The 19,309-nt window shown below is 36.3% G+C and overlaps 2 protein-coding genes across 3 annotated transcripts in view; one reads left to right on the forward strand and one right to left on the reverse strand.

Annotated features, from left to right (window-relative positions):
• Positions 1-7,930, forward strand: part of LOC126865675 (glypican-4) — a 132,643-nt gene extending 124,713 nt beyond the window's left edge. For both annotated transcript variants that reach the window (XM_050618472.1, XM_050618473.1), the window contains exons 4-8: positions 1,632-1,880; positions 2,195-2,363; positions 2,795-3,191; positions 3,534-3,703; positions 5,587-7,930. In XM_050618472.1, coding sequence (XP_050474429.1) covers positions 1,632-1,880; positions 2,195-2,363; positions 2,795-3,191; positions 3,534-3,703; positions 5,587-5,924 — 1,323 coding nt within the window. In that variant the 3' untranslated portion in view covers positions 5,925-7,930. The remainder of the gene's footprint in view (positions 1-1,631; positions 1,881-2,194; positions 2,364-2,794; positions 3,192-3,533; positions 3,704-5,586) is intronic.
• The window catches only part of LOC126865686 (uncharacterized), a 162,224-nt gene that overhangs the window by 107,993 nt on the left and 34,922 nt on the right, over positions 1-19,309 (reverse strand). The gene's annotated exons all lie outside the window — the stretch shown is intronic.

Consider the following 19,309-nt stretch of genomic DNA (forward strand, 5'->3'; position numbering starts at 1 on the left):
TCTCCTTTTATTCCTCCCATATTTCCCTAGATTCGTATCTTCCAACGAAGATCAAATGGGCTATTCCTGGACAGCTGCAATTACCCGACAGTTTCACTTTATCTGTCGGGGGTTGTCTCTTGTATTGGAATTAATGTCCTGGGGAAAGTAGAGGCGCCCATTCCATTTTGCTAAAGAAATATCTGGACCCTTCGCATGAACATCTCGTACATACAAAGAAGCACAGTTTATCTTCTCTTGGGATGCTGTATTTTCTATAAAATCTTTGCGTTATACGCTGGTTCTCTCTTTTTATCATCTTCTAAGCTTTTTCAATCCTTTTTCCCTTTTTTTATTTCTCAAAGAATTTGTCTCTTTGCATTCTTCCGTTCGTTCGAGGATTTTTATTTCTTCCGATAGATTTTTTCACTTTTCGCTTTGTGAATTTTCAACATCGAAGCTCGCGTCTCCAGAACCTTTCTATCGCTACTGATAAAGAGGATGGCTTTGACGATAGTTTCTGCATCGTCGACGAAATTATCAGTCATTATAAATCGCGAACAAATCTCTCCCATATGCCGCGTTAACCCAAGATCTCCCCTTCAGCATTCTTCGCCGATTCTCAAAACACTCGCAAACTTACGTAAGTACGTTCTCGCGAAACCTGTCGCGTTCAGATGATCTAATGGCCATTTCCGTTCGCCATACGTGGCACGCGTTCAAGATCGCACCGATCGGCTCGTCACGTCGTATCGATCAGCCAAACAAGAGGGAAAGTTGGTGCGCGAATAAAACGTACACCGCGAAAAGAGACGGAATCGAGGGACTACACTGAGACGACGTATTTTGAGGGCGCGATTGTCATTCAAATCGGCTGGAATTATTCAGCGGCGCCACTTGGACCCGCTTTGGCTCTCGTGCACGCTCGAAAATGGCTCCGCATGAATATATTATTGTTGCAATCGCACGCGTCGCTGCCGGGTAACGAATTTATACGACGGTGATATATCGCGTCGCGGAGGATTCGAATTTATCGAGGACCTCTCGTTTCTACCTTTCTGTCTTTCCATATATATTTCCACTTTTCGCCTTTTCTTTTTCCTTCCTTCTTTCTCCTTCCTTTATCTATGCTTTATTTTTTCCTCCATCTCCGCCGCTCCTCCCCGCCCGGCTCGATAATACGTTCCGTCGAGCCGCAGGATTATTCCTTCGATCGAGACAGTGCTGGAATATATCGGGGATGGATAGAAATTAAAAAGGAGCATCCCGTGAATAGCTGATCGACGAGCCGAATAGCCTCTCGTGGGGGTTGCTCTTTGTTTCATGGGCTCGTTCGATTAGCTGGCCTCTGAAATCAGGTATTTTTAGAAGGAAAAACGCTTGTTTATTCCCAGGCTAGATTATTAGTTTCCAGAGAGATCATTGTGTATTATTTGGTCAAAATTATTATTTATAATATATTTGTTTTTAATTGAACGCTTTCGTTCGAACATGTAAAAATGTATCATTTTTAATGGAAAAGAACGATTTAAGAGAAAGTTACGGAATGCTCGATCAATGTATCGATTACAGTTTAGTTTCGTTAATAGTTAGAGATTGTAGACAAAACATAGATCGATCGTTAATACCGGATATAATTTCTATTCTTCTAGGTCGATCTCGACGATACCATGGACAATTTTTTCAATACTCTTTATCAGAAAATGTTCACGGTGCTGAACAGTCAGTACAACTTTGACAATAAATACTTGGAGTGTGTGGGAGAACATATGAAAGAAATCAGACCGTTCGGCGATGTTCCTCAGAAATTAGGAGTGCAAATCAAAAGGTCTTTCGTCGCGACAAGAGCCTTTAGTCAGGCTTTAACGGTGGCTGCGGATGTCTTGAAGAACATGCAGTCGGTAAGAGAAATATCCATCTTCTTCGTTCGTTTTATGCATTTGTAAGAAACGTAAATTCTCGAAGGAAGAAATAACCATAACGCGATATAATGAGAATGCGTATAATACAATAAAAAAATTTTTTCTTTAATTATAAAAATTCCTTCCTTCGATTATGAAATTTACATTTCTTTAATTATAAAAATATACTTACGCTACCCTAAACCCTATCTTCGAACATCGGTGAAATTTTTTCAAACGCGCAAAAAACCCGAGAAAATCGATAAACTAAGACAAACGTAAGAACAGCTAGAAAATCGTCTGGCTTTCCACAGTTGAAACCATCAGCCGATTGTGCAGCTGCACTCACAAGAATGACGGTGTGTCCATCGTGCAGCGGGATCGCGGGCAACGTGTTAGCCTGTGGTGACATGTGTGCCAACGTGATGAAGGGCTGCCTTGCTCAGCATGCGGCTCTGGACGCTGAATGGAATCACTTCGTCGGTGAGTAATTTCCACGCGCATTGTTCTCTTGGTAAATATAGGCTCGAGAATATAATTCATCGACTTACCTTGAATCATGTACACAAAATATTATGCTTATTAGCAATCGCACGAGGAATAGAGAAGACTCGAGAAATAACGTTCGAGAAAGAAAATGGCCAAATTCCTTATTTTAAGATTTCAGGAATTCTTGGAATATCGTTAATCGTTGAAGGAATATTGTTGATAGGAAATGAATGAAAAGATTCTATTTATTTGTTTACTCGGGCAAGATCACAAATTGTAGGAAATTTTGTATTTTCTATTCAGAATAGCTGCTGCAAAAATTCCACGAAAAATGAGTATATCCCAGACTTCTGATCATACGATTCATTTTGCAATAATTTTTATAGTCGGCTCTCTTTCTGTAACTTGCATTTCTCCAATTTCAGAGGCCGTGGACAAGGTGGCTGACCGTCTGTTGGGTCCATTTAACATCGAAATGTTAGTACGACCAATCAACCTGAAAATCTCGGAGGCTATCATGAATTTCCAAGAGAACAGCAACGATGTTTCACAAAGGGTGTTCACTGGATGCGGACGACCTGTGTTGGGTAGACGCAGACGTCGAGACAATCGGGAGTTGGAACTCGAATCATTGAATTTTGATCAGGAAACACTAACAGACGATCGTGCTGCTATTTTGGATAAATTGGTGAAAGAGACACGACAGAGGGTGAGAGATTCCAGACAATTCTGGGTTTATCTGCCCTATAAGGTTTGCAACGATGGACTCGTCGTTCCTCCTAGCAATACGAAGGAATGTTGGAACGGTACACACGTAGATAAGTGAGTGTCTTACAAACATAAATTTTTTTTTATTCTTTTTTATTGTTTTTTCTTATAGAAATTACCAGCCGTGTAGTCGTCTTAATTTTATTTAAATATAATAGTAAATGAAATTGTATTATCAAATTAAATTATATAAAATTTAAATTTTAGTATAATTATACAAGGTGTCTCAGAAGTAGAGCAATAGATACTCTTGCGTTTATATCTTGTTGTCTCTGGAATTCAATTTTAGTTTCTTAAAAAATCGTCAACTTTTCTTTTCAAACTGATCAATATTCCATATAATATCGATGTTCCAATTGAAATCTTGAGTTTATTTTTCACTTGCTCGTGTTTCAGATACATTTACCCAGTGTCGTCGAACGGAGAGGAACAAAAATTGAATCCAGAGGTACGAGTTACTGGAACAAGACCGACGATAGTCAGGGACCAGGTCTTCGCATTGACTACTATCACAAACAGACTAAAATCCGCGTACAATGGACAGGATGTCGATTGGATAGACACAGGTAAACCATCTGTTTCGCTAATGTTTAATCTACCATATCATCGAACACAACTATCCTTATAAAATTGATACTATGTTAGAATATCCAAAAACAAAAAATTTCATTCAAATCGATCTGATACTAAATTTCGTGGAATAATAGTTTTAAGTAATTGGAGAAATTTTCGAATGAATATACTGGCAAAAGCATACTGGAACGTGTAAGCGGTAGATTTAATCGTAGAATCAATATCAGTTAATGCGGTAAGCTAGTTGATTTCGAATAATGAGTTGATTAAATTAGAATATCTCATTGAAACACAAACAATTTATCGTAGAATTCCGCGCATCTATCTTGTTAATTGTAGGTTCTATAAGACAGTTCTAATTATCATTTTTTTATACAGTCATAATTTGCCAGGATTGTTATAAGAAATGAAGAAATAAACGAATTCTTAAATAGACAGATATGAATAGAAAAGATATGCTACTTTTATTGCGTTTTATCTTATTGAAGATTATGTTCTATTTTAATTTCTATTCTAATATCTATTATCTAATAATTATGTTCTAGATCTCCTCGAAAACATAATAAAAGAAACAAATTATCGGGCTACTGTAATGTGTACTTATCTTATCTCGAGACACTTTACTTCACGGTAAACGGCGATTAAAAAAATAATTTTCTTGGAATTTTCTTTTTGACCGTCGTGTCAATCAATTTCCAAATTTGCCAATTAAAGCGACTACAAGTTCACGAGTAATAGAATTACAAAAAGTATATAAAAAATATATGTAATATATAAAGAATATGTGCACCTGGTGCACTGTCAAGAAGCAAAATATATTTTCTTTTTTTTGTAACTTAGCTGAGATCTTTTGAAAGTGACACGTGCGAATCTATAGAATTAGTTTATCTTCATTCCTTAAAGAAGCGATCGTTTCTCTTTTCGATTTTATCGCATTTATTTTCAAATCTGATAACACGAATGGATCCTCGAAATTAAGAATCAGAGCGGCCTAAAAATACCTACTAAACGATATACACGAAACCTCAAAAACACCTGTATAACAAGCTCATAAAAAATTCAAGTTCTTTATTAAATTCTTCGATTAATTTTGTCACATCTTTCTAATTCATCGATTCGAATCGATTTTCCATCATTGTGTATAAAAACCTAAAGATACCTGTTAACCCTTGGCGGACGAGACGGTTTAAAGTCGACCGACCGCACCGTGGGTCCGAGCTGCTGCCGCGATAATCCTTTAAAATTGCCAGGTCACTTTTATTTACATAGTCACGCTTTTCATTCATAGATGTCAAATTCTAGCCACGCGTACATGCACAGATTCTCCACAGGATAAACAAAATAACATACATATGAGTCTTTTGATCCTATCAGTTTTTTTTTTTTTTTTTTTTGGACGAACGCGTATGAGTTTCTCGGCGAAATCGATGGCTTACGCAGAACGCATATATGCGGCGATAGTTCGCAAAGGGTTAAACAACATAATTGAAATCTCAAGAAAACCTGCACGACACCTCCGAGAAGAATTCCAAATCTCCTACTAATTTTTTTTATTTACTCCTTCAAATCTTCTAATTTCACGAATTAACAAATTTTCAATGAAGACCTAAAGGAACCTAAAAATACCTATCGAATAACGCAATCGAAATCTCAAGAAAACCTGCGTAGGACGTGCTAGAAAAGCTTCGCCTTCTACTAAACTCTTCGACTAACTCCTCCGCATCTTTTAAATCCACCAATCGATCGATCACGACCATCATCCAAAAAGACTTGAAGAACGTTTCCTAAAAGAAATCCTCTCCTCTCCATCGCCACCATACCATATTCAGAATTTACTAATCAGCTCACCGTCACCTGGTGACAATCTAATTTTTAGAAGACACCGAGTGGAACGGTTCTGGAAGTGGATCCGGGGACGTTCCGGATCAAGATCCGATCACGGACGACGAGGATGGTTTCAAGGAAGGCTCTGGCTACGAACCGAAATCTTCACCGCCAGAAACACCGAAACAATCTCCTCCCGTCGATCATCCGGAAGTCGTGCCTCCCAGGAAAGACATAGAGCAGAAGACAAATATCAACAACAACAATGGCACGTCCAGCGTGGACAATGGCGCGAGCAGACAGAAAATATCTTTGTCTCGTGCTTTGACAACGTATCTCGTGCCCATAGTGGTGATGTGGTTCGGTGGCTGCCTCACCGAGTGGCTGTGATCATGTGGTTTCCGAGGAGAACGATGCAGGACGATGTAAATAAATATACCGTTTAACGTTACGTGACTCCACCTCGACTGGAACAGTGCTATAACACGCCAGCCAATCGAGAAAGAAAGGAGAAAGGACAGTGATAACTCGCTTTCCAACGACGCGTACTTTTCCATCCATTAGGAAAAGCATTCTTTTACTTTCTACAATGACGGGTACTCGGTTTTACCCTGCTTTATTGGGGTATTGTGCCCGAATGACCATTAATGAGATGAACAACTTGATGTTTTGCTGACGCCGGAATTCGAGAGGAAGACTGGTATCGTTGATGGAGGATTATATTTGCAACTGACCTACGGGCCTTTGTACGACTGACGAGCGTGCCTTTAGGAAGAGTGGCATGATCGACTGTAAAAGGATTAGAGTTAGGAATTTATTTTCCAGTTCCTATTTTCTCTTGCGCCATTGTACAATTTTTCGGATTGATCGATTTATGCTTCGATGTATGTTTCTCGGTTCGTTTGGTATAGTATGATCGAAAGTACGATTGAATATAAATTTGTAATTCAAATATCGCGGATTTTTACCTATTCATAAATATAAATTTTAATTAAATTGAAATTATCAATGAGATTATGTTGCAATTAACAAATTGCAAGATTTCCAAAATGGTCATACAATCCTAAATTGAACTATGCCAAATAAAACCGGACGTTAATTATTCTATTCTCGGAACCAATCGTAAACTTTTGAAATGTAGTGGCGTAGGAAGAACAGGAACTACATCGAGGACCTAAATGGCCTTGAACGTACAGGAAAGACACATGGAAGCAAGTATACGAGAAGCGCAAGGACTGACTATCGAGCGTCGTATTTCCTTTTCCAGCTGCCCTTTCCTGAAAACGTTTGAAATATTTATGGCTCGAAGGGCGAGACATTTTCGATCGCGTCAAGTTCGAAAGGATCGCTCAGAATCTTAGATTTCGGCGACAAACACGAAACATTGATGTTTGTGTTTAACAAAATAAAACGAAGGAGAAAAAATAATAAGAAGGACGATTAAACTATTTCGGTTTTCACGAGGAGATGATATCGATTATTTTTTAACTCGAGAACCGTCTCTTGTTGATCAGTGTTGTTTAAAGAGTTGTGAATAGAGAAGAAAGTTTGTGGCGAATGAAAAATTATGAATGTAGGACGATGGCTGACGTATGATAAACGATTCATATACTTTCATTATCTTTTACTGATTATCGTTAAATAACGCAAAATGCTCGACGAACTCGAGGGCCGATTTTTTAATCGTACAGATCGGTAAAAGAAATTTATTTGACGATATTCTTTTATCTACGGTTTTAGACTTTTCTTCGACAATTTTTTTTCTTTTTTTTTTTTATTTATTTAAAATAATATTTTATCATCCGCCATTCGAATGAAATCGTCCTAGCAATTGAAACTCGACGAAACGAGTCAAAGCGTAGAACGAGCGGTCGAGAATAGGCTCCTGTGATAAAATTAAACAAAAAAAGAGAAAAAATAAAAATGTAATAAAAAGGTAAAAAAAGTAAACGAGTGATGTTGGCCGCTATCACACGCTGGCATCGTCGAGCCTAAAACAAGAGGGCGAAAGGACATATTCTATACAAATCTAGTGAAAATATTCAAATAAATAATATGAATAATTATTTGTAATTATATTATTATATATATATATTATTATAATTATTATAATTATTGCAAAGTGAAATTAATATAAAAATTATACGTTGCGTTCGGGATAAGTGGTAAGTTTAGAAATGGAAATTACACGGTTCTTTCCTTCTTTCCTGCTCGTCTGAGAAAATACGTGGCTTCGCGAGGCAAAGAAAGAAAGAGGAACCTTGTGCTTGTACAGTGACTCCTATCAATATTGGGGACACTATAATATTCTATCCATTACTACTCTGTACATTTGACCATAATTAAACTAACGTATATTTTGTTTTTTATGATAATAAAGCATATATTCTTCTTGACGATAACGCAAATTTTATTTATTTAAACTAAATAATTTGTGACATTACAAATAATATATTAAGAAATGTATTATTTATACGTCGCAAAAATATTCGAACAATTAATTTTCTACAATGATTTTACATAAAGAATACATATGTATATATCATATACATTTTTTAAATATCAATTTCCTGGATACCCGTTTTGTTTTATTACATGTCGTAATCGATTTGGCATGTTTGTCATAATTTTTTGTGAATAATTTTGCATGATACTCATTTTCGATTGGAATCAAATCCGATGATTACGGTGGTGGATGTAACGCGCGAAGGCAACTATATAACTGATATCCCTGAACTATACCACGATCAAATTTCAATGTGTTTTCAATGTCCATTGCAGTTACATTTTATTTTAGATTTCGTTTGAAAATGTCTAAATTTTTATCTCGTTAATCCCGTTCATCAAGTATTTTTGGCCATCTCTTTTGACGAAGTCAATCTATTCGATCCTCGCGATCGTATCTTTTCATAATATCTGTAAATTTAAAAGACTGTCTATCTCTCTCTTTCCTGTTTTCACGGTTGAGAATGACTAATCGTCGCGCGTCAGAAAAAGTATCTTCGCTTTTCCGTTTTATATTCAAAATTTCTGACCGATGACAATGATTTTTAAGTAATAACTGATATTTCGAAGTACGCTGTACATCTCGCTCAATATATGCTTGTGAAGTATAACAAAGCTGTAGAAGTATAATCAACAAATATGGATAAATATTAAGCGTCTGAAGATTTTTCCGACGTACGAACACCACATTTCCGAATATATTATTTGTTACGCCACAAATTATTTAGGAAGAATACATGCTTTATTATCAGAGAAAATAAAAGATACGTTAATTTAATTATGATCAAATGTACAGAATAAACATGGATAGAACGCTATAGTTTTCGAATATTAACGAAAGTCACTGTATATAGAATCGCGTAGAATTCTTGTTGGATAAAGGAAAGAACGTTTAACAAGTTGAACACCACAATCTCAACAGTGTGAATTTCGAATTTAACTTGACGTAAAGATAGTAAATTTTCAGCTGTAAGTTATAATAAAAATATTTTTTGCATTTAAAGCAGAGAAATAGGATCACAGTAATTATATGAAAATCCTGTAGAAATAAGAAAGAAGAGAATCTCAAAGTAGGTTAATTTTCATTAAAAATCGAATAGATTTCAGTTATAAATGTTACATCTCTGCTGAAAGAGAATCTTTTCGGCAGATATTCGTTCGATGATCCCCTTAAAAGTTGTATTAAAATTTTCTTAAAAATTATTTCCAAAATTCGAACGCGTACAAAACTAAACATTCGTTGTAGTGTTCAGTTTGTTAAAAAGAGAAGATTTAAGGATACGAAGACAGGGAACAGGGTTTTTTTACCGTGGAAGAATTATGGACCACTGAAACAACTTTCCTGAAACTATGGGAGTTCCTTACGTTCGATAAATAGGAGCAACCCTTGTGTTTTAACAGCTTTGTCGCATCGACGTGATTGCTAAATAGTATCTTATAGCATCGAGCATGATTCGTCTTTAACTCCCCTGATAATAAAATTTTAATTACGATAGTTTGTGAAACTATGAATTCAAATCTAAATTATCCATGTCTTCGGAATTAAATAAATATAAAAAAAATTACAAATTATAGGACTTTGAACTACTCTCAGGTGAAATAGAAATATATAATTCATAATTACTTACACGTTACGTTTACGTTAGAGTTACTGTAAAAGAACGAAAATTAAAAGATTTTAAAATTGTGTAGGAGTAAAGTTTGACTAAAAAGAAGATTATGTTTCTCGACAGATTCATTTCGTATCAAGGGAGTTAAATCAAGTAACGTTCGAATAAAATACATTTACGTTTTTTTTTTACTATTATTCCTAGTACCGTATTTACGTTGTTCGCCATTGTAAAGAGTAACGAGCAGCCTAGATTTCCGCGACGATCGTACTCGTCGAATCTCGATGCAGGATCGTTTTAAGATTACGTGATATTCCTTTCCCTTTTCTGTTTTAGACTAGCCCACTGTAACCAGCTAATCATACTTAATAATCTACCAATTTACACTAAGAATTTATACATGCGACCGTAAAAATGAAAGTGTAGATGCGAATGCACTTGGCCGAGCCGTTTATAACATTCAACGTGAATTTTCAATTTGATCATGAATCTCTTAAATGACGTTCCATCCGTACGAAGTATTGGAAAACAACAAAAGAAGAGAAAGAAGAACTTTCCGAGTAGCAGATGTAATTTCATGTCTATTGCATAAAAATATTACAATGATCCAACGGAGGATGGTTTGCAGCAGAAAATCAATAACAGATTAAATTTAAACGTTGTATGTTCCATTCTTACTGATCATTGTTCTGTTATTAACGAGTGCAATGGTTTCCTGAAAATCGCGTAAAAGAATTACAAGAGAAAATGGATTGTGATTCGCTATAAAAATTCTGTGTGAAATTCCAATTGCGGGAACTTTAACGAATAAAAGGAATTTAAGTGGGCAGAGAAAATGGAACAGCGAATATCCCTCATACAATTAATCGTAACGCAATAGTTACAAATTTGTAAAAAAGGCAATACAAAAACAGCGATACTGCCTGCTACATATTGTGACAAGCGACCACGAAACCTCCAGATCGTCGAAACTGTCCACATCGTAGACTTAAAACGATTTATCGTAAATTTTCTACCATGTGCAGATTCGTAAACCAAATCTCGTTCGATTTCTACTCAAATTCAGTCTTTAATTTTTTTCTTTTTTTTCTTTAAGTACAAAACTAGCAAAAATAAATTGGGTATCGTCGTGATAATTAGCAGCAGAATTTGAAAAATGCAAAAAAAAGAAAAACAAGGAAAAAGAATAACGCGTTAGAGTAACAGACTAATCGTAACTAAGAGAATAGACGTGTTCCTCCACTTCCGTGGAACAAAGAACGGCGATGCGTCATCGTCGCAGCGAGCTTTCGTTGCCAGCCTGCACATTGTCTTAAATAATGGCTAACATCTTTGTCTCAAGCCCTTTCTAGTAAACGGCATGCTACTGGTCCGTTTTTTTTAAGTTTTAATTTATCATATATTCGTGTTTAATATCTCGTTCTTTTTTTTATTTTTTTTTTTAACTGATTAAAATATGTAACCTATCCCGCAATTGGAAAATTCTCTGTAAAAGAATTCTTATGTTATATGTGTAAGGATAAGGGTGGTATAAAAAGAAATACGAATATGCTATTTATGACGCGTTTTATTAGTAGTAGGATGGTTACCATTGTGCAAATCCGCAAGGAGGTGAGTTTCGAACGCGAAAAAAGGAATGATTGTGTCATACTCTTTCATACAGAAACACATACACCCATACACCATATTCCAAACACGCGGCGCCTCGTCTCAAGAAAATCTCGCTGTTACATGCTTACAGTGTGCTAGCATCTAATTACAAAGAATTTCATTTAATGACACAGATCGTATGCAATAAAAGTGGAATATTTAAAAATGCAGTAGATTACTTTCGTCCTTTCATCGACAATTTATTGACCATCATATACTACAAACATGAATAAAAATTCTAACAATATCACACTCCGACGCTTACTGGCTGAAGTGTATTGCAATTATACAAAACATTCCTTAATTGTGGCAATAATGCACACCTATATAAATTATCTACTAAGGAACTGTCTTGTACTGACAGCAACTTCTTCAATTCTGAAAATATCCTAGTATTTTGCAAAATCCGTAAAAACTTATAATGATAATATGTTTCACTTATTTTGATCGTTCGTTGTGTCTTATAAAATGGCACAAAAGTTCATCAGATCTAATTGAAACTAACTATTTACATTGGCAATTGCAAATCACACTGATATACGCTCGAGTATTATTAAACAACGTGTTCTTCATTCTTCTCCGTTTTTTCCACCGCGGTATAATGGGTGCTGGGACGCACTTAATTTCCTCGGCTTCATCCGCAGATTTTTCATCGAAGTTAACGATTTTGCGTGGAATTGACAATTTCCTTTTAGCTCTTTGTTTCCCACAGCTATCAGAAATTTGCTTGTTTTTCATCGGAGACTTTTCCAAGATAGCAGATTCGGGTAATCCATTTTCTGTTTTTTGGACATGTTCCCTCGAAGAATCCGTGGACTCTGCTGTACTAGAAGGTTCTTCGTCCTTCTCCGATGGACTTGTCGATGTAGACGACTTACTGTCGTTATCTGTCCCCTCGCTATTTTGGAGAGCGAGTTTCGCAGCGGCAGTCGCGCTGCGCGTCATAACTCTGCCATTCGACAGATTACAAGGAGGTTTGTTATTCGACTGTTTCCTAAGACGTTCCTCCTCCATTTTACGTTTTTTGGCTTTAATTATCGCACGAGACTTTCTCCAAGCTTCTGCCATACTGCTTCGTTTCCATACGTAGTAGAAGAGGCTAAAATCTTCCTGCGAACACAAAGTTGGAGATGTTTTCGTTTATTCTTTGAAATTAATTCTTGGAGACGAAATGAAAAGGGGTAGACAAAAAATACATTATGAAAAGCTATCGCAGTAGGAAAATAAACTTACTACTCGTTTATGCGGAAGCATCTTCCTCCTAATGACTGAAAAATTTTTGCCGTATTTCATGATGCCATCCGTGAAGAGTTGCTGTAACATCAAAACGCAACAACAAAAACATTAGAATGTTTAATTCTTCGTCAAAAGATACTACAATGGCGTAGAAGAGTTCCTTTTATATTCCAAGAGCGAATTCATTCTAATAGAGTTTCCACTATTAAATATAAGCACAGGTATAGTAACAAATAAAGAAAGACAACGCTACGAGTTATATGATATCAATTAAAATTCTTTAAAGAATCTACTTTGAAATATGAAACGTTGTACGCTAGTGTAAAAATTGGAAATTTTTATTGTATTGTCACAATCGATTCAATTTGATCGCCAAATTATCAATATTCTAATATTCGATTCCCGATATAAAATCAACTGTACGACACTTACTACATCCTCTGGCTTCCATTTGTCAACGATTTTCCGCGGTATATCTTGAGTACATATCATTTGCAGCGCTTCGTGCGACTCATAGTTGGAGACGTGAAGAACATCCGATATGTATTGTTCCGCAACATCGGAACACGAGTTTTCCATTGCTTCCGCGTCTGGAATGCCCTCATGTTGTTGCTTCAATGTTAAAGCAGTTCGGGCTACCAGAGTATAGTGATAGAACCAACCCTCCACATTCACATTCGGATCCCACATCTTCTCCTCCCGAGAAGTTGTATATTCTTTTTCAGAGTATGACCGATCCTGACATTCGGGGATGATAGCATATTCCTGCAATTTTAACAATTACATTTTTAATTCATCTCAATGAATTCCAAAATATCTGCCTTATAAAGGAAAAGTAACGAAGAATTAATGTTTATGGTCGAATGAATTTCACTTTAATCAAAACCTTTAAGAGAAAAAGGGGTACGTACCTTAATCCGATCTTTCGTCTCCTTGCCCTGCATAGAGCTCACTCGCTTGGTGCTCACTCGCTTGGTGCTCACTCGCTTGGTGCTCACTCGCTTGGTGCTCACTCGCTTGGTGCTCACTCGCTTGGTGCTCACTCGCTTGGTGCTCACTCGCTTGGAGCTCACTCGTTTGGAGCTCACTTGCTTTCTCTTACGTGCAGCCGATTTTCTCGACATCTTTCTGTCTGCTAGCAATGTTATTACTACGACTGCAAGTGCAGGACTAATAGGAAATTTTATTGCGGGTTTGGTACTTTGGACCCCTATCCTTTCGAAGAAGGATGACCTGTAAGCCTCCCCACTACTACCTGATTGGCCAATACTCCTTTGCATGGTACGGTATAGGACAGTAATGCCTACCTGCCAAATTTCACCCATTGCTAGCGTTGTTGTACCGTTTGGCTAATTAAAGACATGAAATATCGAGTCGCTCCGCGTCTTTATCAATGATAAATCTTTGAATATGCTCGTTATTCGTACTACGAAACTTACCAATTGGTACAAGTAATTGAGCATACCAAAGAGAAATCAATTACGATGAATTTGAAGATATATCAATGTTAATATTAACATGGTAATATTTAACACATTCGTCGCCCAGCGTGATTCGGCTATTTCCTGCGGGGCCCAAATCCGACCGTCGGTACGCAAACGTAAATAGAGCGACAGCGGTAATTCAATGTTTATCGCCTTCGATTCGTTGCAAAAGAAAAGATTATTTAGTTCTGAAGATCTGAGAGATATCTGAGATCTTTCATTTTATCGAGGAGCATACTAGACGTACATCGGTGATTTTTTCATCCTCAAAATGTTCAGTAAACAGTGTGAAAATATACAGGGTGGTTGATAACTGGTGGTACAAGCGGAAAGGGGGTGATTCTACGCGAAAAAACGTTATAACGGATCTCACTGTAGATCGTTGTCTCGATGGAAAAATTAAAAAAAAAATTTTTTTAAATTTTTATTCTATATTTTCGACTTCTTATTTCGCGTAGAATCGCCCCCTTTCCGCTTGTACCAGCAGTTATCAAACACCCTGTATTTGAAAGTGCGGGAAGTAGTAATGACGAAGTCTACAACTCTTGGTCGAAATGCCCAAAATCACCCCAAATGTGTTTGGAATGTTTTAACGAATATCATGCGATATAGAATAATATAATATATTATCCAGAATATAAATTAGTAAACAGTATGTGTTTCGAAATGTGTTTTCAATATTTTTACGTGAAGCAACTAAAGGACAAACTAAAAAAACTCTATTGGCTCACGGGCCGACGCTCCAAACTAAACTTACAGAATAAAATTACCCTCTACAAGACCGTAATAAAACCTGTCTGGACCTACGGAATCCAACTATGGGGAACAGCAAGTAACTCCAACATCGAAATACTCCAACGCTTTCAATCGAAAACGCTAAGATCCCTAATTGACGCACCTTGGTATGTAACCAATGAAACAATACACCGCGACCTCAAGATACCCACCGTCAAAGAGGAAATAGCAAAATATAGCAACAGATACAGCAAAAGAATCAACAAACACCGAAACCCCCTAATCACTGGACTACTCGATACGATGGACCAGATTCGCAGGCTGAAGAGGCACTACCCGCTAGACCTAAACGTTAGATTCAGTTAATTATCCAAATCAAGCATATGCACTTACTTATAATACTTATAGATCATAAATTATAACTATCTATAATAAGTATTAACTTATTGTAAATAAACAGCCATGTCACTGCGCCACGCCAGAAAAATTACTGAAAATTCTCAACGCGAGAATTGATTGTAATTTCAACAAATAAATAAAAAAAAAAAAAATATTTTTACGTTGTATATGCTATATATAATATCGTATATTTAATTAACATACGTCGGTGACTGGGCGCCCACGAAAGTATACCCGTCGCACCGATATGATCGACGTGGCGACGAACGTGTTAATACAATAATATTTGATAATTAGAGAAAATAAAAGAATTTCATATTCGTTACGACTCGCACAAATTTCTATTCTTAATCTTGTACCACAGAATATTTATATTTCACTTCGTAGGCACTTGATTAATGGTATATTGCAATGGCGATTGAGGTACCATTTCTAATACAGATATCAATACACTAAGAATACGATCAAGCAATTCCAACGACAGTGAAGCAAATTTTAGTTTCTTGTACCATTGTAATTTGTATCTTCCTCCTCGTTTATCCCTGTGACTAATTAGAAAATTTTATGAATCTTCGTATTTACAGAATATATTCTAAGCCCATTCATTACTCATAGTAATGAGACATGGAACAAACTATTGTGAATCAAAATAATATTATTACTTCCGTATCTATGGAATAGCACAAACATTTCATTACCGTGTTATCGTATTAGACAGGTTCTTTTTATAACAAATACCTGTCCGGTGGGGAAGAATTGACCTACATCTAGAGAAGAAATTTGTACATCGTTTGTAATGTGGTATGACTCGATATTGTCTGCGCCACGTGAACTTCGTCCTCTGACTAGGCGCCTCCACAGCAACCGGCATCGGGTGAGAATATGGACACGCTGATTTGATGCAGAATGAATGATACTTGCACTGCCGTGCGGGATGAGAGAACGCGCATCCTAGTTTTGTGCAGGACAAGCCGAATTTACATTTGGGATGTCTGTAAGCAGACTTGTCTCCCAACTTACGCAAGAAATACACCATAATGCAGAAAAAGATAAGAAGCAGTTAAAAAACATTTGACTAACGTGAATGTTAATGAATGGAAAGAAGTAAATAAAATAGCAACCTGTACGTAATGAGGCGATGAAGATACGCGTACTTATTTCCTAATGTAAAATTCGGTCAGTATCTACATGTTTCTTTCGATTTATCTATCATCGTTACCGTGCTTTCGTAAAAGTTCGTAAGAAAGGATCGCGCAATTGAATCGCGGAAAAGTCCAAGGCGAGCACACGTCTCTGTTTTTCCCTCACTTTGATGATACATGAGCAACTCCATGTACAACAATGTAAGCCAATGAATTTTGAGAACTTGTCGTGTACGTATTTAGAGTGGTGAAAGAAAGAGACAAGAATTAAATATTGAACGGACGGAAGAATGCCGGCTTGATCTCTTTGCAAATTTTCTTGTATAGTTCTTTCGTGAAGCTCTTCTATTGCGGATGAATGAAATGGAAATGATACGAATTGTGACAGAAGAATTCATTGTAAAACGAGAAGGATTTCAAAGTGTCCCAGTTCGATGGCAAGCAAGATTTATATACATATAAGTGAAAATTAGTGAAATTCTCAATGATTGCGAGAATATAGAGCGCGCAATTGTAAATTTCCTATTTCCGGCAATTAGAGTATAAAACTTGTATTTGATATCCTTTGTTCTCGATTCTTTATATGTTTCCATTTTACGGATTTGTTATTTGATTTTTTTAGAAGTATACAACTTCAACATGCAATTTTCTATTTTCTACGTCTTTGGCTACCAAGAATTAGATCATTATTATTGGTCAACAAATAAACATTTACTTTCAACAAAGAGATACTGTGCAAAGATACAATTCTTTACGCGTAAATTTGAATTTTGTTTATTCTTATTCATGCGCAAGAAAGTAAAATTGAGGGAGCTGATTACAGATATTTCGAGGACAAAGATTGAACAGCATCATTGATTTTTACGAACACAACGTTCTTTCGATCATATTAACGTATAATGCACACAAATCTACAAATAACAACAACAATCAATCAACGATTATAACAATCTTCATAAGATCAAATACGAAATTACCATCCTAAAGTCCAAAGAAGTTAATAAATTAGAAAGATTAAAATGTTGAATTTCCTTATTGAAACAATCGTATATTCTATACAAAAACAGCGATACTGCTTGCTACGTATTGTGATAAGCATTCACGAACGATCCAGATCGTCCAAACTGTCCACATCGTAGACTTGAACAGATTTATCGTGAATTTTCTACCACGTACAGATTCTTAAACAAAATCTCGTTCGATTTCTACTCAAATTCAGTCTATAATTTTTTTCTTTTTTTTCTTTAAGTACAAAACTAGCAAAAATAAATTGGGTATCGTCGTGATAATTAGCAGCAGAATTTGAAAAATGCAAAAAAAAAAGAAAAACAAGGAAAAAGAATAACGCGTTAGAGTAACAGACTAATCGTAACTAAGAGAATAGAGGTGTTCCTCCACTTCCGTGGAACAAAGAACGGCGATGCGTCATCGTCGCAGCGAGCTTTCGTTGCCAGCCTGCACATTGTCTTAAATAATGGCTAACATCTTTGTCTCAAGCCCTTTCTAGTAAACGGCATGCTACTGGTCCGTTTTTTTTAAGTTTTAATTTATCATATATTCGTGTTTAATATCTCGTTCTTTTTTTTTATTTTTTTTTTTTAACTGATTAAAATATGTAACCTATCCCGCAATTGGAAAATTCTCTGTAAAAGAATTCTTATGTTATATGTGTAAGGATAAGGGTGGTATAAAATGAAATACGAATATGCTGTTTATGACGCGTTTTATTAGTAGTGGGATGGTTACAATTGTGCAAATCCGCAAGGGGGCGAGTTTCGAACGCGAAAAAAGAAATGCTTGTGTCATACTCTTTCATACAGAAACACATACACCCATACACCATATTCCAAACACGCGGCGCCTCGTCTCAAGAAAATCTCACTGTTACATGCTTACAGTGTGCTAGCATCTAATTACAAAGGATTTCATTTAATGACACAGATCGTATGCAATAAAAGTGGAATATTTAAAAATGCAGTAGATTACTTTCGTCCTTTCATCGACAATTTATTGACCATCATATACTACAAACATGAATAAAAATTCTAACAATATCACACTCCGATGTTGCTTACTGGGTGAAGTGTATTGCACGTCGAGAAAAATATCTAAATGAAAAAATATACATACTAAGTTATAAGTACTAAATTATACAAAACATTCCTTAATTGTGGCAATAATGCACACCTATATAAATTAACTACTAAGGAACTGTCTTGTACTGACAGCAACTTCTTCAATTCTCAAAATATCCTAGTATTTCGCAAAATCCGTAAAAACTTATAATGATAATATGTTTCAATTATTTTGATCGTTCGTTGTGTCTTATAAAATGGCACAAAAGTTCATCAGATCTAATTGAAACTAACTATTTACATTGGCAATTGCAAATCACACTGATATACGCTCGAGTATTATTAAACAACGTGTTCTTCATTCTTCTCCGTTTTTTCCACCGCGGTATAATGGGTGCTGGGACGCACTTAATTTCCTCGGCTTCATCCGCAGATTTTTCATCGAAGTTAACGATTTTGCGTGGAATTGACAATTTCCTTTTAGCTCTTTGTTTTCCACAGCTATCAGAAATTTGCTTGTTTTTCATCGGAGACTTTTCCAAGATAGCAGATTCGGGTAATCCATTTTCTGTTTTTTGGACATGTTCCCTCGAAGAATCCGTGGACTCTGCTGTACTAGAAGTTTCTTCGTCCTTCTCCGATAGACTTGTCGATGTAGACGACTTACTGTCGTTATCTGTCCCCTCGCTATTTTGGAGAGCGAGTTTCGCAGCGGCAGTCGCGCTGCGCGTCATAACTCTGCCATTCGACAGATTACAAGGAGGTTTGTTATTCGACTGTTTCCTAAGACGTTCCTCCTCCATTTTACGTTTTTTGGCTTTAATTATCGCACGAGACTTTCTCCAAGCTTCTGCCATACTGCTTCGTTTCCATACGTAGTAGAAGAGGCTAAAATCTTCCTGCGAACACAAAGTTGGAGATGTTTTCGTTTATTCTTTG

Source organism: Bombus huntii, chromosome 5 (assembly GCF_024542735.1).
Source record: "Bombus huntii isolate Logan2020A chromosome 5, iyBomHunt1.1, whole genome shotgun sequence".
Taxonomy (NCBI): domain Eukaryota; kingdom Metazoa; phylum Arthropoda; class Insecta; order Hymenoptera; family Apidae; genus Bombus; species Bombus huntii.